General features: G+C 35.2%; 2 protein-coding genes and 1 long non-coding RNA gene across 8 annotated transcripts; all 3 read right to left on the reverse strand.

The window, feature by feature from the left end:
• On the reverse strand, positions 1-1,152 carry LOC125202391 (uncharacterized). Its single transcript, XR_007173089.2, has 2 exons — positions 966-1,152; positions 1-228 (listed from the first exon to the last, which is right to left on the reverse strand). It is a non-coding gene; the product is annotated as an uncharacterized LOC125202391 (long non-coding RNA).
• A 3,511-nt stretch (positions 1,153-4,663) lies between these two features.
• LOC125197825 (2-oxoglutarate (2OG) and Fe(II)-dependent oxygenase superfamily protein) lies at positions 4,664-11,261 on the reverse strand. Of its 5 annotated transcripts, XR_016135840.1 has the most exons (4): positions 10,917-11,261; positions 9,878-10,846; positions 6,896-6,961; positions 6,195-6,434 (listed from the first exon to the last, which is right to left on the reverse strand). XR_016135840.1 is itself a non-coding variant. In XM_089065775.1 (3 exons), the coding sequence occupies exons 1-2, from the start codon at positions 11,178-11,180 to the stop codon at positions 9,878-9,880; spliced, it is 1,233 nt and encodes a 410-aa protein (XP_088921901.1). In that variant the 5' UTR covers positions 11,181-11,261; the 3' UTR covers positions 4,664-5,004. The 5 variants fall into 5 exon arrangements, 4 of the variants coding, with proteins under 4 accessions (XP_088921901.1, XP_088921903.1, XP_088921902.1 ...); XM_089065775.1 differs by lacking the exons at positions 6,195-6,434; positions 6,896-6,961 and adding an exon at positions 4,664-5,004; XM_089065777.1 differs by lacking the exons at positions 6,195-6,434; positions 6,896-6,961 and adding an exon at positions 5,102-5,120.
• A 1,213-nt stretch (positions 11,262-12,474) lies between these two features.
• Positions 12,475-17,604, reverse strand: LOC125201081 (serine/threonine-protein kinase Nek2-like). Of its 2 annotated transcripts, XM_048098992.2 has the most exons (16): positions 17,405-17,604; positions 17,121-17,246; positions 16,216-16,401; positions 16,059-16,125; positions 15,559-15,624; positions 15,236-15,282; positions 15,101-15,146; positions 14,932-15,012; positions 14,806-14,848; positions 14,632-14,681; positions 14,457-14,538; positions 14,318-14,367; positions 14,075-14,148; positions 13,913-13,964; positions 13,376-13,831; positions 12,475-13,297 (listed from the first exon to the last, which is right to left on the reverse strand). In XM_048098992.2, exons 3-16 carry the CDS (start codon positions 16,299-16,301, stop codon positions 12,686-12,688), a joined length of 1,812 nt encoding a protein of 603 aa, XP_047954949.1. In that variant the 5' UTR covers positions 16,302-16,401; positions 17,121-17,246; positions 17,405-17,604; the 3' UTR covers positions 12,475-12,685. The 2 variants fall into 2 exon arrangements, with proteins under 2 accessions (XP_047954949.1, XP_047954945.1); XM_048098988.2 differs by having other exon boundaries at positions 13,376-13,964.
• Positions 17,605-23,192: the final 5,588 nt, after the last annotated feature.

A 23,192-nucleotide genomic window follows, 5' to 3' on the forward strand; every position in this document is an offset into this window, starting at 1 on the left:
TAAATAAATTAAAATTTTAAAACAAATAACTACACGTCAAGTACATAAAGTCAAGTACATATTTTAAAACATTATGAAAAGCAGTGGGACCCTCTGACCACTCTATATACTATAAATTTATCTTCAAGCAAAAATGATGAAGAGGAGAAGGTTGTCAAAATGCGTCAGCCGCCGACCCTTATAATAACTGTAACTCACATCAACCCACGAATCATTGATATCTTATTCCTGAAAAATATTAGTGGTTTATATGAGCCACAACTCAGTGCATATAAACCTTACCTTTAATTTCACACACAAATATCAAACACATTCTTCCACCAACATATTTCACCAGAAGTAATAAATATCATAAACAATTTCACATTCATATGCATATGCCTCTCCGTTCTTTTCATTATTATGTGACAGATCAAGCATGCTATCTGCCAGGGATTTCATTGTACACGACCCGTAGGTCCCTTTTCATTTATTTGACCTTTCCACGAAGGCCCCTCTTTGCATATTGACCTTTCCACGAAGGCCCCTCTTTGCATATTGACCTTTCCACGAGGGCCCCTCTTTGATTTGACCTTTCCACGAAGGTCCCTCTTTGCTCTTTGTATTGACCCGTAGGTCTATTATCATTGTATATGACCCGTAGGTCTTTTGCCATTGTATATCAGATCCAGAGCAAAACTGTCACATATCCTCTTTAATCCCATGATTCAAATGATTCCAATATGATAAATCAAACATATACATTGCACCAATTACATATCCATATAATCCATCAATAACTTCAATACTATAGATAACATATTCATTGCACAAATCACATATCCATCATTCACAACATCAATATCAAATACTCCACACATAACCATTTAAGGCTCACATCATATAATTCAAATATATACTCCAATTTAACACATAGCATTCCATCACATAATATATGTAAAATTAAAAGTATGATTTATACATACCTTAATGTATGCAACACTAAAATTTCGATTCTGCTTTGCGATCTACTACAACTCTTATTTCTTTTCTTCTTCTAATTTTTCTCTCGTCTTCTTCTACTAACTATTATCATTCTATTTTCCTCTCTTCTTCTCTTTTTTCTCTCTGGTCTACGTGTACATATATATAAGCATACTAAGCCGGTTAAGAAGAAATAATAACTAAAGCTACTGATTAAAAAAAAATGGTAACATGCATGCTATATATTTTAATTTTTTGACAGTTGTCATATAGTATCAGTGGCACTATCAACTACAACCCACGTATATACTAACATATTTGTGTTTTCAAATTATACTACTACTAGTATTTATATTATATTAGTTTAGGATAACTATCATTTCCTATTTAATATACATAAATATGTACGTACATAAATACTAGTACTACATAGTACACGTGCACACACATTTATATAACTAATATATATATATATATATGTACTAATTTATACTATAGTACAATATATATACATCCATTTAATGATTTCCGTAAATTAAAACTATCTATATATTCGATTATAGTGAATCGATCATAACCATAAATATATTCTCTATGACACACTCATATCTCTGTAGTATAAATTCCACTGTAACATGCAATGATAATATAATATGATAATATGCAAAATAAAGTAGGTTTCGGGTTAGGGATGTCACAAAGTGAATGGTAAAATTTAAATAATTATTAAATAAATAAATTTTTAATTAGTGTAGCCTAAAAAATGTACATATTTTACATATATAAATAGATAAAATTCATATTATCTCAAAAATATTTATATGGTGAAATAATATTATAGACAATATATTAAACTAAACATGAATTTTTAGTTAATTTGGATAAATATATACTATAATAGTATTATTAGGTAATACATAAAATTAAACTTGAATTATTAGTAAATTTGGAGTAATATTTAGTAAATATGGAGTAATAAACTATATTAATAGTATTACATGATATTAAATCTTAGGTAAAATTATATTTTCATATATATTTATTATACCAATAAAAATAAAATTTAGTGGTTGATAATTAAAATTAAACATATCACAGCTAACAATTATTTAAAAGTATAAAACTAAACACAAATTATTAATTTGTGTGGACAAAAAATTATGGATTTAATGTATAACAATAATTAATGTTCACAATATTTCATTCAAGATCATGTGGTGGAATGGGAGAGATGTTGGTATCTTACCTAGAGGTCTAGGGTTCAATTCCCTCTAATTGCATGTTTTAAACAAGCATTTTAAACATAAAAACTGTTTTCCGATTTCTGGTTCAACCGGACCGGACCGGCCGGTTCGACCGATCGGACGTTTCTAGTTTCTACACATGCTAACCATCTTCATTTGTTTTTCTATTGTTAGTACTCACTCCGTCATGTGAAATAATGTCTCTTTGCTATTTTGGGATGTATGTGATTTTAAAGGCTCATTTACATTTTTACATTTTAGGTAAGGTATTCATCATGCACCTATCTCATTACACTCAGAATTATAAAATCAATATATAAAAGTGGGGTTCATTTTTCACTAATTCATTTTTCCTTTTTCCTTCACAACATCAAACAATTTCTTAAAACCTCCCTCCGTCCCGCTTTGGCAGTCTCATTGACTTTTCTGCCATCTTTTTGTAAAAATGATAAAAAATAGTTAAAGTGAAGAAATGGTAAAGTAAGAGAGACAATAATGTAGATAAGACTCTTATCTATATTATTCTCTCTCTTAATTTATTGTTTCTCCTCTTTAACTATTTTTTATCATTTTTACAAAAAGAGAGCAGAAAAGTCAATGAAACTGTTAAAGCGGGACGGAGGGAGTACTATAAAATGGCCGATGGTGGGGATATTACCTTAGTCCAAGATTTAAACTCTCACTTTTACTTAGCGCGCGTAAAAAATTGTGAAAGAAAATAAGTGGAAAAGTAAGTGGAATTGGAATCTCAATTCTATATATTGGAACTACGATTATTGGAACTACGATGATGGTAATATATATAAACTTTTAAATTTGATTGATACACACAATACACGAGAGTGAGTTAAATAAATGATTTAATCACATTGCAGATCATTCCCTTAGAAGAATCTTGACGTTAATTAGTACGTAAATCATAAACGTTTACATTTGAATCGAATTGTTGAAATCCTTTTGAAGAAATAGAGAGGATGGAGAAGAAGAAGAAGACAAAGACAAATGTTTGTAAGTTGTAAGATTAATATTGTGTTGGCAACAACATCAAAAGCCGACAATGGAAATAAAATAAATTACGAGAAATAAAAACACGAAAAAACAGTCATTTTTTGGTATTTTTCTGTGTTTTTATTTCTCGTAATTTATTTTATTTACATTGATTTATCGATCAATTTTATTTATTATGAAAATATCCTAATTTTGCAGTATTAATTTATAAATTTACATTGTCTTATTTTAAATACTATTGTTAATAAAAAAAAATCTTGAAGGATTAAATAGCTAATATCACATGCTTGACTTTTATCAAAATATTACTCATGTTTCAATTTTATCATGAATGGCAAGAAACTACGCAAATTTATATCTAAAGATTGAATGTTCATATGATGTTAAAAATTCCAGTTTGAGCTAAATAAAAATTACATCAATAAAATATCAATCATAAAAATCATCTTAAAATTAGGCTTAGAATAACAAATTAGTTCGATGATATATAATGAGATAATATTTTAAATGTCAATGTTTTCAATAAAATAATTATTGTATTATTTAATTAATTGATTCGGATTTTATTGCATAAATAACTTCACTTTTCCATAATTTTGTTTCTCAAAGAATTTCCTACATGATATAGGTAGTATATTGTTACCACTAACTAGAAATAGAGGAACACAAGAATTTTTTTTGGTACAAATATTGACAAAACTTTAATCACGTATGAAGTACCAGAACTTATTAGGAAATCACTTAGTTAGCTGCTGACAAAAATGTGACAGGATTCATATGTCAGCGAATTTAGGGATTGCCAAAAATGCCCTTCAAGCTATTTGGGTATTTTCGACAAAAAAGTGGCTAAAAAAATATGATTCGTGATTATATTTAACGTTAGGCTCCTCTGGTGTTTTTTTTTTTTTTTTTTTTTTAGGGGTCACTGGTATTACAAATGCAAAAGTTAGAGACCTTTCATGCAGTTCACTATTTCTTAATTATGTCTCCACCTCTCGTAATTTCCTGAGCTGCCTCAAAATACTTAAATGGATTCCTTTTTCATTCATTTCCAAAAAATGTAAATGAGAATTTGGGTCCATTACCCTATTAACGTGATACAAATACTAAAATCGAGTATAGTTAAACACTGTCAAGTTGAAGCTTTAGTTGTTTGTTATGAAATCAAACTCGAATTTGTACTAAATACTCATAGAATCATCAACTTATTATGAACTCTGGTGATTGAGATTTATGTTTCATTTACTCTGCCCTTAAAAAATTAAGACCAAAAACCCCAACTAGACTATCTTATTTTTGTCCAAACATTACAATGATTCTTGCAGCCAACATTTTTTAACACACATCACATCGAGGAATCTACCGAAGAACGATGGATGCAACTGGACAAACCATTCTAATTCATGAAGAAACAGCTCATGATCATATGTAGGACAAAAACATAGACATCAATAAGGATAAGTAGGTAATGTTGAGTTATATCAAAGTGTGACAACCAAATTTCACCATGTTCACTACTATCATGTATTAAATGACACTCCTATTTAAGTAATTCAACATATCAAAAAGGTTGATATGTCTACGTCTGAGGTGATGGCAGAGATCAGGTGGTCAGGATCGGCCCCCATCAGCTCGGTGGCCTCAACGTAATGGGCCATTACCGCCGTGTTCTTCTTTGCCGACTGGAGGACGGGGCTGCGCATTGTGGGTTATGGTTTCCTCTTTTCCCTTCTCTCGACACTCCTTCAACCACCTCCCCACTGTCTTTCCGCCAGGGGTGTTTGCGCCGCTAGAGAAGCCAATGAAAAGGGGTTTGATTCCGCTAAAGCTTATGGAATAGGGAATAAAGAGAGAGATAGATAGAAGTGAAGACTAAAGAAATGATTTCATTCTTAGCTTTTTACCCTGTAAAACACAAAAGCAGTAAACTGATATTCAAAAGAACATCAATACTCCCTCCGTCCCGCTTTAGCAGTCTCATTGACTTTTCTGCCCTCTTTTTACATTATTGTCTCTCTTACTTTACCATTTCTCCACTTTAACTATTTTTTATCATTTTTACAAAAAGAGGGCAGAAAAGTCAATGGAACTACTAAAGCGGGACGGAGGGAGTAAAACTTTAGGTACACTCTTCCAAAGATATCAATCACATATGAAAAAACAAATGTTTCACAAGCCAGATTTCCAAGACAAAAATAAATTATTTCTGTCAAACTAAACAAAGCATATCAAAAAAGTCTTAAAGTAACCAATTCAAATTTCATACCACCAACTAAACTTGTGGCACTATAATGCATACGCCACATAGTTATAATGCAAAAAATATGAATATCAACTTTCAGAAGGGCCACATCCTCCACGACCTTTCCTATTTTCAGCTGGATCTTTAAATCGAGCAGTCCTTGGCCTTCGTTTGTGAGTGACAACAACTGGATCTAAAATGGGAATATCACCACCATCAATTTCTATTGCTTCAAATGTATTTTGACTTCGAAGAGAAGTTATGCCGGCAGACTTTCATCTCTTTGAACTTATCTTTGACAAAACTGATTTTCTCCACCACATCAATATTATGGTAACCGTGAAAAAGATTTGGAATTGCAATCCCATTTTGTTGGAATATGATAGTAGTATAATGGATAGATCATAGATATGATGTTAGACACGTCCATCGATCAAGTATCCTCTCCCAACAAGGTGCATTTCATTGAAGAGCATCAGCCTACTGGGGGCTATTTTGAGTGCAATTGCAAGAAATTCGAGAGGAAATGTATTTTGTGTTGTCATATATTGAAGGTTTTGGTATTCAAAAAAATTGATCATGTCAACGAAAGATATATTTTGTGGCGATGGCGGAAGGATGTTTACATACCACATTTTAGCATTTCTTTTGCAGGTGCATATCTGTCACGACCACAAACTTCCTAATGATGGTGACTGCATCTAAACGTGATTCAATAGCACCTTAGAATCAAGGGATGAAAAGTATACATGATTTATAAGAAGAAGCCTAGGACAAAAGTCTCGCAGGTGAAAGTGAAATGGGACAACATAAAGTCAGAGTGCGGTCTAGGTTCACAATCCTTCTAACATAGAATCCTATTACAGCGGAAACGTCCAAGACAAGGCAGTACGTATGGAGACATACTACCCTGGGCTACCTATTAACTTATTCGAGGATTCATTCCCAACACCATCGCCTGCCCGTCCACGTTCAACCTGCACATTTAAAAGAAACATGCAGGGCTGAGTATTTGATATACTCAGTGAGCACATTGCCAAAAACAGTTTTGATTTTAATTGTCAAGCCACAGTTGAGAGATTCACGGGGTTTTTATTTAAAAGGCCCGAGTCTCTAAATACTTTTCCTTTCATAAGAATTTTGATTGCGCAATCACGTATCATAGATATACCATATCTGATCATTGTGTGAACCGGGAATGTGGCCACATTCCACGACGGTCACTGGACCGGCCAACCCCATTTGTTAGCTCACGGTCCCCTTATGTGTACACTAGTCCGAGTAGGGTTTGCGGCCCTACTGGGACCCGAATTCGATTTAACATAAATTGACGTAGCCAAGCAGATAGGTAATCATAAAACAAAACATGGCATGACAATATACTTGAGCAAAGATTTTCCATTTTCATACTGAAATCACGTTTGAAAGAAATGCCCACCTCAAAAGCTAAAGCTCCTTCCGGAAATTTCCTTAACTTGGTCTTAGATGACGTTCGAAGACGTCCCTTTAGGAAAGTAAACAGATACTTAATTAGACTTTTGAGATATCCATTAAGCTTAGACATGAATGCATTCTAAGTGCGATGATCATTTTATTCTTCCTTTAAATTTTCTAGAAGAGTCCTAGAATCCTTGAATATTAATTAAATCAGTAGATTTAACTAAATTAGAGGAATTGTTCACTTAACTAGAGGGTGCTACCTCGCATGCCATTTATTTAAACATACTAAAATTTTGGCTCGCGGTCTAAAATACTCGTTAGCGTATCGTAATTTCTTAAAATTAATCACTTGAGCACTCTTGCCAATTTTCGGAAAAATTAGACTTATCTTCGTGGAGTTAACTTTCGGACTCTTAATTAATAAATCCGTAGTATAGCAAAGCCCATGATTTAATTAAATTCCTACTTTAATTTAATTAGTGGCCCAAGACATTTATACATACTCTACTGGCCCATCTCTTTAATTAATATGAGGCCCAAACTCTAGAATAAGGAGAGGCCCAAAATAAAAGGGAGAAGCCCAAAACATCTCACAAAACCATCGGCTCTCCCTCATTCCCATCCCTAATTCGAAACCCTAAAACAGAGAGAGAGAGCTCGGCGGCGCCTCCTCACCTTCCGCCGCCAGCCGCTCCGATCGGCGCCTCCCCGTGCGTCGCCGGAGACTCAGCCGCTTTCCCCTCCTCTCTCTCTCAACCTCATTTTCGCAAACCAACTCAAAACCCTACTCCAACTTTCTCTTCTCTCTCGGCGGTGCCGCCGCCTCACCCGCTCGCCGTCAGCTCGGCGTCAATTTGCGACGATCTCGTGCCGTCGTCGTCGCTGGAAGATTTTGGAACCAACGCCGCCATCGGTCGCCGCCTCTTCTCTGTACAGAGCTGCCGCCGCTAGCGTGCATGTACCGGCGGCAGCTTCGGCCTCCACCCCGCCTCGCTCCACCGGCTATCGACAGGTGCGAGGATGAATTTTGACTCCCCTTTACATTTGCTTTATTTTTCTTAAAATTTTGTCTAGGTTTACAAGTTTTGCAAAAACTATTATGCAGGTTTGCAAAGGCTGTGGCTTTAGTGATGGATTAGAGGTGTGGGGTTGTCAAAGCTGTCTCCCGGGTACTTTAGAGCCGTCGCCAGAGTTGTCCAGCCGGGTAACCTGCCGCTCGTGGGGTCCCCGTTGCCGTCTACGGTGGTCTCCGAGGGATCCCCTCGTTCTTTAAGCTACGTTCTCAATTCCCTTTCATTTCTATGCATTTTGTTGAGATTTAGGCAGTAGTTATGTTGGTGGCTTTTGATTATTGTGATTTGAGTTTGTGATTTCTGAGATAAAACTAGCTCACTGGAATGAGCTCGATTTTGGGGCTAAAGTGTTGATCTTGAAAAGGTTATAGCTTGCTACTGAAAATTAGCATAAAGGCAGCCTATTGTGCTCTTGTTCCAATTATGTGTTAAGCTCTAAGAATGCTACTACTGTCATGAGATTCCTATAGCCATGGTTCTATATTCTTGAGCTAGCATGATGTTCTAACAAGGGCAGGGGGTGCGCTTGTGTCATATTGGCTGTGGTTCTTAAATTGTGGTGCCTCTATAAGATGACATGAAAATTGATTTGTAGGAGAGAAAGGGGTGGAGGTGTATTACCTCTGGAAAGGTTGAAGGAGTGGCTGTCTTTGTTGAAATTCTCGGCTATGTGCCACTCTTCACTCTCTATCTTGCTGAAAATTTGAAGTGTGGGTGAAAGGAGTTGGTGTGTGGTGTGGAGGGGGATTTATAGGCAGATTGTGGTGTACTCTTGAGCCTTAAATGGCTGCTGCATCGTTTGTTGTCATGCTGCAGAAAATATCACTTTTAGTGATCTCCTTGTCTCTCCTTCATGGCTGCAAAACTTGCATCTTTATGAGTAACTAGTACTAGTTATAAATTGGGGTTTGTTGGGATTTTGGCAGAGATTGAATCTGGACTCTTTGGCTCCTTGCTAGCTATTCTTTTGGTGGTTTATGGAGTATGTACTCTTGAGAAATAAATGGCTGATGTGCAATAGTTGTTGCAGGGCTGACTTGCCTTCTATGGCAAATCCTTGGTCCTCTATAACTAAAGGAAATGTTGTTCTTTTCTTCACTTAATAGCCCCCTTTATTTTCTTTTGTCTCCTAGCCACTAAACTTGTTTTTTTTTTTTTACTTATTTTGTAGGTGAAAGAAAAGGCTTGGCTGCGTTGCTGCTTCTTTGAGACGTGGGCCATGCTATCCCGGGCTCGACGGCTCGTTCAAATATGGCGCGGTGGTAGTGCGGCGTGGGCTCGGGAAAAGAAGTCCAAGTGCAAGCTACCCTAGACTTTATTTCCTTGAGCTTTTGGTTCATTCAAGAGTATTGTAACATTTTAATATCCCATCTCATCCTTTTGTAAGACCATCATGAACTTCCAAAGAAACAAATTTTTGGGCATTATGTGGACCTTTTCTTTCGGGAACACTTGAATAGCATTCCTTTTTATTCCGCAACGTACATCAGTTGGTTTAGTTCGTTTGATTATTTCTTTAACTTTTACTTTGCAATCTACACTATTAAGTTCATCAAAGGCTCGAGTTCCATTTATTTTCACGAAACAAGAGAACGATAGATTTCTAGTTCGACGTTAACATATATGAAAAGATAATAAAAGAAGCGTGAGCTACAATATCCACATATGTCCAAGGAGTATAAACAATTTCAAAAGTTGGAACAAAAGTTTATAAAATGTAGCAATTGATTCGGAGGAGAAAATCAGTTTTGTCAAAGATAAGTTCAAAGAGATTTTAAGAGATGGAAGCCTGCCGGCAACTTCTCTTCGAAGCCAAAATACATCTGAAGCAATAGAAATTGATGCGTGATATTCCTATTTTAGATCTGGTTGTTTTCACTAGCATTAGAAAGAAGAGAGTTACTTACCTATCTGTTAGCCTGCAAACCTTTACCACCATAGTATTGCTTTGTAGTTTCTTTTGCGAATTCTACAAATGTCATCCCATCGCGCAAGCGTGAAGACAGGGGAGGAACAATCTCTTGAATTTTCCGAGCTAATCCATTCGATTCATGCCTAACACTACAAGTTTCCTCGTCACACAGCTCTGAACCCTGACCTCCTAATCTTAACAGTTCCTCGGGGTAGTTTGCAAGTGAAAACGTCTTGCTCCATGCCGGCTGTAGAAATATAACAAAAGTCTCCCTACTCAAATTCTCCATCTTGACGGGTCTAGAAACACTATGGAGAGTGGCTCTAAGCCTCCCTCCTGATAAAACATCTGCTGATTCTCCTACCTGAACAATAAAACTCCCTCGTGGCGCCTTCACCATAACCACACGGTTCATCTCTGGATGAAACACTTGCAGGTAGGTATGGCCACTAGGAGAGTCGCATTCTCGCTCATCACTTCCATTCGACAACATAAACATAGGCGTTGTCAAAATCGTAAAAATCCCATAATCGTAATGCCACTGCTGCCACAGCTTTGAGTTACAACCATCACCACAATCAGATTTACAATTCTCCCCCAAATTAACCCTGCTACGGCGCTTCCTATTCTCCGCCTCGTTGATGGCAGCATTATCAGCAACAGAGTGATAATGTATCAACCGCCCTTTCGCTGTACCACTCTGCAATAAGCTCTGTTCCAGCTCACACCCACCAATTTGTTGATCACAAACTCGAGCAAGACAAAGCCCCAATTCCATCATACACAACCCTAATTCTCGAAATGCAAACCCTAGATCCTTAAATTCCCCTGATTCAACCTCGTTAGACATTGCCCTATCCCCAAATCCAAATTTGAATTCATCATCATACTTCATTTGCATTGCAAAAGAAGACACGGTTCTATTCAAATCCTTCAACGGAACATCGCTCCCCAGATTATGATCCTACGAGGTTGCTTAAGAAATTAACATCTAGTCAATGAAATATCAAATAAGTAAAGGTTTGATTTTTTACCTTGAGGATCCTTTTCCGATCATCGTTGCTGAGAAGAGCAAGCTTTCGGGCCAAAGGGAGCAGAGTTTGGGAGGTTTGGGCAGCAGGGACACCGGTAATGGAGAGAAGGCCCGGGCCGTTACGGCCGAGGCTTTGCATTATCGATATGGAAATGGATGCGAGGCGTTGGATTTCATGGTTTGATGTGGGAATTTGGAGGGACGACAACGCCATGAGATCGGCGTATTGAAGGTGGTAGAGTTCCAAGATTTCATTTTCTTCCATCTATCAAAGGTTTGGGGTTTTCGAAGGCTTTATATTTTTGGTAGAGTTCCAAGATTTTGAATATCCAAAGTCCAAATATGAGCTCTGTTAATCCCCTTCCACCAATAAATATAAGTCTCATTTTGCTTATCACTGAAAAAATAGTCCAATTTCTATTTCTCTCGTATTTTATTCACTTTTTGGATTTTTATCAGATTTTATCTATTTTTTTTCTTTTTCTCTTATATTTAACTTATTTTTTCTTTCTCTCTTACTTTATCAATTTCTCATTAATATATTCTACTCTTACACTTACTAATTTTGTGGACGGATGGAGTATTTGAATTCATTCTTTTTATAAATGTCTTGTTAAATAGAGATTTTACTCTAAATTCAACATAACAAAAATACTTACTCCCTATCGATCCATTTTTTTGTCTGGATTCAGATTTTTGGATCACTTCAAATCAGTAAAAAAATCCTATTTACACTACATGTTTTGGATTCAAAATTTGAGATTTGGATTTTTGGATCACTTCAAATCAGGCAAACATCCGTTGGTTCCGGTTTTGGAAATTGTTGAACCGGAACCAAACCGCGACGGTGTTTCAAGGTTACGGTTCCGGTTCCAAAACCGTCGGTTTCGGTTCCAAACCGACGATTTTCCGGCGGTTTTTCATGGTTCCGAACCACCGGTTTTGTTGCGATTTTTTGCGGTTCCGGCTTTATTTTACGGTTCTTCGCGGTTCCGGCACGGTTTCGGTTCAAAAATTTTTGAACCTGAACCGAACCACGGTTCAAAAAATCAACATTTCGGCTCGGGTAAATTCTCCCGGTTTTGGTTCAGAACCGTAACCAACAGTTACGGTTTCGGTTTTAACCACCGGTTCGATAAACCTTGGGCAGGTCTATCTCCAATGGTACACTAAAATTTAAAATAAGATAGTTAATTAGCTCTAGTAGAACTTCAAAACCAATCTCATTTTTTGTTCTTGAGCGAAAAATACCTAGATTTACACAAAACCAAAACTAAAATGTTTTTCAAATTTTAGGAGTAAAATGACATAATACAGAGAATATTCTTTTAAGTTTGAGGTCACTCCTAAAATGAGGTCATTCGCCCACGAATGACTCATTTTAGGCAGCACGAGATTTTCACAGTGTATTTTGTAAATTGAGAACTAAGTAATAAAAATTAAAATAGAAATAAAATGTGTTTCATAACTTTTTATAATGTGAACAAAGTGGGTCGACTTTAGTATATTTTGTGAGCTATATTTTTTAAATCATACGGATGGGTCATTTTTTTATACGCTAGTAGAATATTAGTAGTACTATGATTAAGAAACAGAAAGATGAAGACAAGCTGTTACATAATAGTATCTGCTCTCTACTCTAGTTTTTCGATCCCCATGAACAAGACGTTCATGATAATGCCAAAAAAAGAACCCTACATTAACGCCATAACAACCATGTGATGGTTGGTTCCTACCTGCCGTTAGTTGTTAATCTCGTATGGCTTTTCATCATGCAGCGTTCTCCTTGAAGCTCTTGGTCAGCCATATCGCCGTCTCGCGTGGCGACACCTTCTCCGGCCCGAACGGCTTCAGCAGGACTTGTAGCTCGTCCAACCTTTCTTGCTGCAACAGCGTCGCGCTGAACTCGAGCAGCCCCTCCAGGGCTTCTGCTCGCTGCTGGTACGACGTCGTGTCAAACCTCCTCTGCCGAGAATCTGCCGACGAACGGCTCGAAACCCCGCCGCCGACTGGGTTGTGTTCGGAGCACTCACTCCCGTTGTACTGCAGGCCTTGAGCGGAGATTGACCTAGCAAAGGTTCTGTCGAGAATCTGGACCGTGCACTTGTCTTTCGTGATGGAACGCCCACTGCTGTATGGCGGGGTGTACGAGCACTGAACAGAGGAGAATGAGCTCCGGCGGCTTCTTGGCAGCGGAGACTCGTCCGCAGATGCCAACGGAAAGTCAACCATCTTGTCAATTCGAGGAGCGTTGACGGAGACATCCAGGGAATCTACACTACCAAGTAGACCGACGCTAGGCTTAGCTCGTGTAGACAGTGGAAGAGACTCTCTGCGTGCTGGTTGGGACAGTTTTCTCGCTGGAGTATGCGACACTGGAAGCTGCATACATGTAAAGCAATGAATCAATTGCACAACTATCTGTAACTAGATCGAGTTAAAAAGTGAATTCACACGAACCAATTCACGAGTAGACCCAGGGTTCGACATTCTTGATGGGGTCATAGACTGCCTTCTATGATTCGAAGAAGCCTTTGCAGAAGTCGTTCTCGGAGTTTTGATAGTACTGAACTTGGTGGAGTTCGCCAACTTCTGCACTCCAATATCATCACCCACACTACCAATCGAAAGGTCGGACAGTTTATCATTCAAATGGCTGAACGTTTTTTGTGCTCTTCTCGAAGAGCAAGGACTGTCGAGTTCATTTCCAGATATGCTAGGATTCAACGCCCTATTGTTTCCAAATGACAGCCTTTTCTCTCGTTTGACAGCATCAGCTTCAACGAATCTTGTTTTCTTGAAAAAATTGGCATCAGAGGGCAGAGCTGGAAAAGTATGCCTCCTAGGGTTGTTCGTCTTGAGATGGATATCGAGGATATATGGCCGGAGATGTGGATGTCGGAGCAAATCTGCAGCCTGCACAAGGAAATCAGATAACCATGTCCTAATATTCTTGCACGTTATAGCCGGAAGGAAAAACATAGAATTGGAATGTACGCTTGGTCTCAGCTCTGGATTTTTCCGAAGCATACTCTTGATTAGCCCACGGCTGGAGGAAAGGGAGACGATAAAACATGCAAGTTAGAGAAAACAAAGTCTTGTCGAGAAATTGTGGTCTTAGAAAACCCGGTATGAATATATTTGAGTTAACAGACTTACAATGGGCCGGTATACATGGTTGGAAGCGGAGACACGATTGATTTATTAATCTTGTGGATGAGACCTTGTATATCCTGTTCATGAAGGTGGCATTCGAACCATTCTAGTTAATGAATGCAAATACAATCTGATAAAGATGATAACACAGACAATCTAGTTAATTGCAGACTATCCATCAAATATTTGCATAAATTCGAATTTTATCGATGATAACATGTTTAGATATAGCAGAATGAGACTTACAAAGGCTTTAAATGCAGGCTTGTGAGCAGCCATTTCATAGAGGCAGCACCCTGAAAAAATGTTAAAATTCATAACGCTCAAGAAAATAAACCCAAACAATGTAGCAAGTTTAAGAACTACGAGATCTCAAGGAAGTTACCCAAGGACCAGATATCCGACTTGGAACCATAAGGTATATCAGCAAGAAGCTCGGGGCACATATAACTAGGCGTTCCCACTACCTGCAATCGGATAGCATAAATATAATTTAGACATATGAACAAGGGAGATCATGAAGAAATCTGAATCTGTGTCTGCATCGTCGTTATACTCACAGAGGATGCTAGATCATCAGAAATCAATACTTTAGCAAGACCGAAATCCCCTGGTACATTACAACAGAATAAAATATTTTAAGATAGAAAAGAAAAAACAGATGTCTTTTGTATTGAAAAGTTTCACAAAGGCATCAAAAGTAGCAGTGACAACGAATGATTATAGTTAGTTACCTAAACGTATGTCTTGATCTTTTGTCAGAAATATATTCGAGCACTGAGAAGAAATGGATGAAGCCTTTTAATATGTGTTATTCTGTTTCTCGTATCTAAATATGTTAAATGATAAGTAATTTATACCTTGACATCACGATGAAGAATGTGGTTGCAGTGCAAGTAATCCAGTGCCATTAACAGTTGAACCAGCCATTTGCAAAGCTTCTGTTCGTAATTCAACAAACGGATGTAATCATTAACACTTAGCTTGGTGAAAATACTAGAGAAGAGAAGATCGAGGTTTGGTAAGAACCTCCTCAGGAAAATGAATTCCGTTTCTCTTTTTAATGGCTTCGGCCCTAATATATCATTAAAGGCAACATGATCAGAGATACAAAAGATAAGGGTATGACTAATATCAGCAAAATTCTAGAAACTAGCAACTTACACGTCTCCTCCCTCACAGTAACCAATCACGATGCAAACATAACAACCCTGAAAATAACAGAATGTTTACATTGCAAGTGGATGATATAATGAAAAAAATCTTAAGCAAGAAAAAATGTAAGTAAACATCGTAGCAAACACTAATTGTTTATAGTACTTGTTACTAAGCCTAATCATGGTCGCCTAAAACTTATTCTCACTTCAAATTCCATGTTAATTCCAACAATAGCACATGTTCTGAGATTGTACATTTTTTTATGTAAATAAATAAGCAGGAAAATAATTAATTTTATTTCATATGTAAGTTTGATATGACTCACATACCCTTTCCACCCAAGAATCTTTGTACTCCACAATAAATGGATTTTTTACTTTTGAAATGAGCTCCATCTGCACATGAAAAAATGTTATCGTAACCACAACTAAATGAAATCAGGCAAGTGATAAGCAAACATACGTATATATTCTCTTGCTTAGATACAAAAAACTCCAAATGAAACAATTTCTTTTCCATTTCAAAAAGTGTTTCTCTGCAGTCCATATGACCACAAAATTATACACAAGCAACCATTTCATAAGTTAGGGAAGTGCTTCACCACATCTCAATATCTCATACAATTCAAACTTTTTAGCAGTTGTCGTCAACTCCATATCATATTCACAAAATCCAATGTATATTTCCCAAAAATTGGTTTTGACTCACTCATACGTATCTCATGTTCATTATCACTAAGTAACCCGAAATTTGAAGTTTTCATAATCAAATGATTAAACAGTGTCTCCAAATCCAGAAGGTATTATTAAAAATTCAAACTAATCATTACCTCCTGGTGGGCAGATCTGCGGGTACGATCAGTCTGTCTAGCAAGGCGGATTTTCTTCAGAACATACCTTTGAAAGAAACAGAAACATAAATCAACAAGAAGAGAGGCATAAAACTCAAATTAAAGTAACAAAATTCTAGTTACAGTGTCCCCTTACTTCTTCTTCTCTTGTCTATGCCTAACAAGCAGCGCAGAGCCAAAGGACCCTTTACCAATCTGCTCCAATATATCATAGTTCTCCATTTTACAGTTGCAAGCGACGACTTTAGTCTATGATCTCTCCGAAAATAACATCACAGGACGCACCACCTTCGAGTATCACAAAATCAAACTACCAAAGAAGCTGCCAAATGCAGAAATTTCAAAACATCAAGTTCCCGAAAGAGTGGTTCGTCGTTAGTTGCAAGAAATAGACACAACTTTATGGCACACAACACACAGATCTAGTTAAGAGACCACCTAAAACATTTGCAAAAACAGCAGCAGAACTTAAATGACTAAGAAAACAATAACCACAACCGACAATGACATTTACCACTCTCTTCAAATAACTGAAAATTGTAAGCCCCCTTTCTAATTAACAGAGATATAAAAGAAAAGCAAGTAGGAAACATACCCATTTGAGATATAGTAGTAACATTTTCTCAAAAACACTCGATACATAAAAGAGGCCAAGTAAAGGTAAATTAAATGCAATTTTTAGGAGTAGTATCATACGATGAAAGCCGCTCTTTGATTCAAGAAAAACCAGTCAGCGTGACTATTTTCCTATATATTTGGGGCTAACAAAATTATTCAGTACAAGGTCGAAAATTTCACTAACCGGAAGCAGAAAAAACACTTTATACATAATTTGTTGGGTACAAAAGGACTTGCATTCGTACTGCATTTTTTAGCATCAAACTAAAAACTCAATAAACCCAGGTTTTGCAAAATTGGGCGAATTCAAAGTAAGAAGTGAAAGCTCACAACAAAAAGGCAGATGAAATCACAACCATGTAGCACATTTTGTTCAATCGCTGAGAGTAGAAAAGAAGAAGTTTTAAAATTACAAAATCGTACCTGAAATGGAGAGCAGCCAGATAAAACGCAGATCACGATGAGTGAATTTAGGAGCATGTGAGGATGATAAACATAATAAGACGGGTGAACGAGCAAACAAGTTGAATATTTTACTCCATATTTTATCTACAAATAAATAAAGTGAAGATTTTTATTTTTATTTTTGAAAAAAAGAGAGAAGAAAAACCGAGAATGGGCGGCAAAAGCAGATAAAATCAATAAGCCCCACAGACAGAAAGAGGAAAGGGGTTTTCAAACTTGAAGAAAGAAAAGGAAATGCTAACCACTTCTTCTTTTCTTCTTTATGCGGAGCAGAAGAAGAGAAGGGTGAAGAAATGTCAGAGATTTCAGTGTGTGTGTGAAATTATCTTTTCGATCGTCGAGCATCGGTTCAACCTTCATAAATCTATCAATTAATATCCGATTAATGTCGCATTCAATCGGAGTTTATGGATGAACACTCACTCACACCTCGTGAGTAGTTGTGAGGAATGGATGGATAGAGTCAGCGAAATATTGTAAAATGTGTGTGGGGAATTTGCTTGAGATTCTTTGAAAAGGACAGGAGAGCTGTACTAGGTGATGGTGGTGGGGCACTCAGTTTTCATCATTCTATTTTTTTTCTTGTGAAAAAATACCAAAAGTACTACGCATCTAGACATGCCCAAGGTTTATCGAACCGGCGGTTAAAATTAGTGGCGGATCTAGGAGGGGGCGGTCGACCCCGACCATTCGGAGAGCCTAAACTTTTCCTTGAATCGAGCCAAAAATACCATATCCGCCCCCTTCTTAAAGTGTAGAAATCTATTTGCTTTCAATAAATGCCGTATAAAATGTAGTAGCCCAATAGTTTAGTTGTTGGATTTTTAACCTAGATGTCTAAGGTTCAATCCTCAACAAGAATAACGTATGTTTTTCATTTTTTATTTTTTTATTTTTCCAATTCATATTTTTTCTTATATCAAAATAATACCTTTAAATACTTTATGAAATCTAAACTTTTACTAATTTACATATATTATGTTGTTATATTTATTCTTTAGTTAAAATCATTTTTAATCTTGTGTTAAAGTTTTTTTGTCTTAAAGTACTTATAATTTGTGATCCATGAATCGTATTTTCTATGTAATAAAATAAACATTTTAAATATTTTTGAAATTGAAATATTTACTGCTCTACTTATATCGCTTTTATATATAATACTTACAGTGGTTTTGAACGTATATAATAACTACAATAATTTTATATTTTAAAATGAACTATATATATTTGCAAGCTATAGTATATGTTTATATTTTATTAACGAAGCTAGTGCTACTTAAATATTAATATAATATTATTTATTTTATTATTTTAAATAATATCAAATATAATATTTCATCTTTAAATATTAAATTTATTAATATTTAACATTTAAATTCTGCCCCCGTCATTTTAAGGTTCTGAATCCGCCACTGGTTAAAACCGAAATCGTGAGAATTTACCCAAACCTAAATCGTCGATTTTTGAACTGTGGTTCGGTTCAGGTTCAAATATTTTCGAACCGAAATCGCCGATTTCGGACTGTTCCAAACCGAAACCGCAAAAAACTGCCGAAAACCGTGAAACTCATCCGAAACCGCAAAAAATTGGCGGTTCGGAACGCGTAAAAAACTGCCGGTTTGGAACCGAAACCGGCAGTTTTGTAACCGTAACCGCAAAACAACCTCGCAGTTCGGCAATTTCCGAAACCGTAATCGCCGGTTCCGGAACTATGGGCACCTCTACCTCCAACACTTATATATTTGGCACGAGTTTTAAGAAATATACTCATTATATCCTACTACAACTGAGGCATTTCATTTTTATTGTTGTTTTGCGAATATGATAAGAAATAGTTAGAGTATGGAGAAAGTAAAGTAAGAGAGAGAATAATATAGAAGAAAGTCGTATATACATTATTCTCTTACTTACTTTGCTTTATCTTTATTCTAAGTAATTACTCCTCATTTTTGCAAAACAACGTCCGAATTAAAATGCATTAATAGAAAGTGGGTTGAAAAAATTAGTACATATGGGTCTTATTTTTAAATATTAGTTTTATAATAAAATGTGAGTGATAATGAGTTAATCGATATTACCAAAAATAATAAAAGGAAAAAGTAATAAATTTTAAAAACGGATAAAAATAGAAATAAGAGGGTGGATACACCTAGAAAAATAAGGAGTAAGAATGATGTTGTCATTTACAACTACCCTTTTAATAAGAGATGTTGAATCATTTTTTTTCTTAGAAAGAATATGAAAGTATTGGTCAATCGATTTGCTGGTGTAAATTTATCTCGATTCGTTGTAAACTTTCTATATTTAGAATTGATCTATTTTAATGGACATTCCAAGTAAACTTAGTCTTTTGTTTTTCTTTTTTTACTGAAAATAGTAAAAGTGGTACTATATCACTAAGTCATTTACTACACTTTTCTTCTACTATTAATATTTAATATAGGAATATTAATATAGGAAGAAAAGCATAGTAAATGAACACAATGAGACTGTGGTACTAACTAATTGCATGTCATTTGAAGAACAAATGTGTGCTGTGTTTTTCCCCCACGGTAGGGGATCCTCCCCCAAATTCACGGCAGCATCAAATCAAATTATGCTATAGATTATGAAATGAATTTTATTTTACAAATATTATAGTTTGATTTAAAATATTTTGTTTGTTAAATCGTATAGTCCTAGTATATATACTCTCTCCGCCCACAAAAATATACTACTCCCTCCGTCTCACTTTAGGAGTCCCGGTTGAGTTCAGCACGAGTTTTAAGAAATGTAAAAGAAAATTGGTGAAAAAAGATAGTGGAATGTGGGTCCTGTTTTTTTATATTTGTTTTATAATAAAATGTGAGTGGAAAAAAGTTAGTTGAATGTGAGACCTACCATTTATGGAATATTCTAACCGGGACTTCTAAAGTGGGATATCCCAAAATGGTAAATCGGAACTCCTAAAGTGGGACGGAGGGAACAGTATGTATTTGAAATGACATCGAAATTAATGTACAATTGGTAAAGTAAGAGATGATGTAAATGGTAATTAAATAGTATTAGTGCATGCTGTACTCACATTATTAGTATTTAAGGAGTTGTAATGTTGGGGGCTATAAGTTATACTCCATCCATTCCTAAAGAATATGAACAATGGGTTTGACACGGATTTTAATAAATAAAGAGAAAAGTAAGAGAAAGAGAGAGAAAATTGTAGTAGTAAAAATAATGTTAGTGAATAGTGGGGTCCACACTATTGTAATGGTTTAAGTTGTTAATAGTAATTGTATAAGTTGTAAATAAAATGATGTGCAAGGGAATAAGTTGTTTGACTTTTTCAAAATTAGAAAATTCATACTTTTCAGGGACGGACGAAAAAAAGGAAATAACTCATACTCTTTGAGAGCGGAAGAGTAAATAAATTGATGTTTATGAATAATAAGTTGTGAACAACCTTCTATAAATAAAAATATTAATATTTTTATGAGACGAATGAAAATGAAAAATACTCATATTTTTATCGAAATGCATTGGTTATTGTTTTGGATATACTCCTGTATAATAAATTAATTGATTAATGGGCCAACTGTGCTAACCAACAACACCAACCACTTATCATAAAATGATTTTGCCAATTGGACCCCTACCGTGTACAGTACCGTACACAATTCGTGACACTCACAATTAATCAATTATAACCTTTGTAAGAGGCATTTAAATTACTAACTTCAGTTAAAATTTAATTTATCTCATAAAATTTGAAATCTGCTAATTAAAATCATTAAGTTTCAATTTTTTTTAGTTTATCTCATAAGATGAATTTGAAATTTAAATCACAAAAAAAAATGTGTGTATAATCCAAAGTGTAATTATAAGAAGTTTGATCTTTAAGTTGAATGGAGATTTCATAATGAATTTCAATGTAGAGATGCAAAGATTTCATCTATAATTCAACTTATGGAATAAACTAAAAAAATTGAAACTTCGTGAAATTAACGAATGTTAAATTTTATGGGATGGACTAGATTTTGACCAAATTTAGTAATTTATGGCTATTTACCCATTTAAATAATGGTACCACCCAATATTTATTACATCTATATGTCTGCTGTCTCCATATTTGAGAGGACATCTACTTTGTTTGATGAAGAATTCACACGGAAACGATGGGATGATGTTACATACCTTAGCCCAATAAATTTGAAAACATTATTCAAGTTTGAATAATCATGTGCATATAAGTCAAAGTAATTTATGACATATGAATGTGTTATTAGAGCAATAGAGCTTAAATTTTTTTTTATAAATAGAGCAGAATGAAAGTTTGAAATATAAGAAATTTAGTGGACTAAAATTATATAAAATACCCATAATTAATATCAAACCTGAACCAACATATTCGACTCTAATGTAAATTAGTATACTCCGCACAGTCACTTATATTCTCAAACTGACAACTAATTTCTCGACTCAACAAAAATATTCACATACTCGATTTATTTTATTTGAATAAGTATTAAATATTAAGTTGAATCAAAATTTCAGTTCTAGTATAGTACTGCACTCATATTTGCAACTTACTGTCATATACTCCCTCCATCCGCCATTATTAGTCTCATTTATGGGTGACACGAGTTTTTAAATGTTAAGAAAAGTGAGTGGAAAAGAGTTAGTGGAATAAAGGTTACACTTGTATCTAGTTTTAAATGAAATATGAATAAAATGAGTTAGTGAAAGGTGAGACCCTATTACCATTTATGGTAAAAGTGAACCGGGACTCCTATTCACGGACGAACTAAAATAGAAAAATATGACTCTTATTCGCGGACAGAGGGAAGTATAACCGTATTTCTTACTCAATAAAAACATTTACATACTCAATTTATTTTACCTGAATAAATGTCCCACTTGTATATATTAGTTTTAAATGAAATGTGAATGAAATGAGTTAGTGAAAGAGGTGAGACCCTATTACCATTTATGGAAAAGTGAACCGAGACTCCTATTCACGGACGGACTAAAATAGAAAAATGAAACTCTTATTTGCGGACAGAAGGAAGTATAACCGTATTTCTTACTCAATAAAAACATTTACATGCTCAATTTATTTTACCTGAATATAGTATTGAATATTAAACGTGAAATCATCATAAAATTATAAAAATCTTACTAAATATCGTATATTCATTAGATTATTTTGTTAGAGGTTGTCATGAAAATCAGAATTAATTATTTGTCTTGCATAAAGACGTGTTCAAAAATGTTTTACTTGAAATTTTCCTTTTTTCTACCTATATATATTTGACTTGAAAAATAAGTATAAATAACTATACATGGTGGTTTGTATGTTTGTCACGAAAAGTTTATGGGGCCTGTCTACTTATAATATCTATAATACGATAAAGTAAATTAAAAATAAAAAATTGATGAAGATTTAGTCGGTGACTGCAAGCTGAGCGCACGGTTGGCAATAATTTTGTAATTAAAATTCAATTATGGTACTCACATTTTAGTATAGGATCGAGTACTATTGTATTTTTAAATCGTGATTTTATTTATATACTGTATTTTTTTTATTTAGCTATGAAACTGTTTGCTTTACGCGTCTGAAGCAACGTGGGCTTGATATGATAAGGATAATTAATGCGGAGATAAATTTCTACCAATATTTTTCTATATGATGTTTACATTTTCTTTTAAAACTAGCAATGCGAGCTTAAATTATGCAGATACTAAATTTCCATATCTTCTCACACGATGTTTACATTTTCGTTTATACTCCATTTCTATTCTTTGTTGTTTGATATGATTAATTTGGTTTAGTTTTTATACCGTCGAATATTTCTTATTTTTTAACGAATTACTTCATGTAACCCTATACAAAAGGAAAAAATTATTCCTAACTAGCTAAATGTAACTGTGCATGTGTGATGTATTGATAGGAGACTATTCCTATTGAGGGAGAAAATCGACTGGAGAACTCAAAGAGGGAGCGAGACTGCAGCCGAGGAGGCAATGTGAATCGGGCGGGGGTAGGTTTTTTAA

Source organism: Salvia hispanica, chromosome 2 (genome assembly GCF_029641045.1).
Source record: "Salvia hispanica isolate PSC_SH4W2 chromosome 2, Shi_PSC_v1, whole genome shotgun sequence".
In the NCBI taxonomy this organism is placed as follows: Eukaryota; Viridiplantae; Streptophyta; class Magnoliopsida; order Lamiales; family Lamiaceae; genus Salvia; species Salvia hispanica.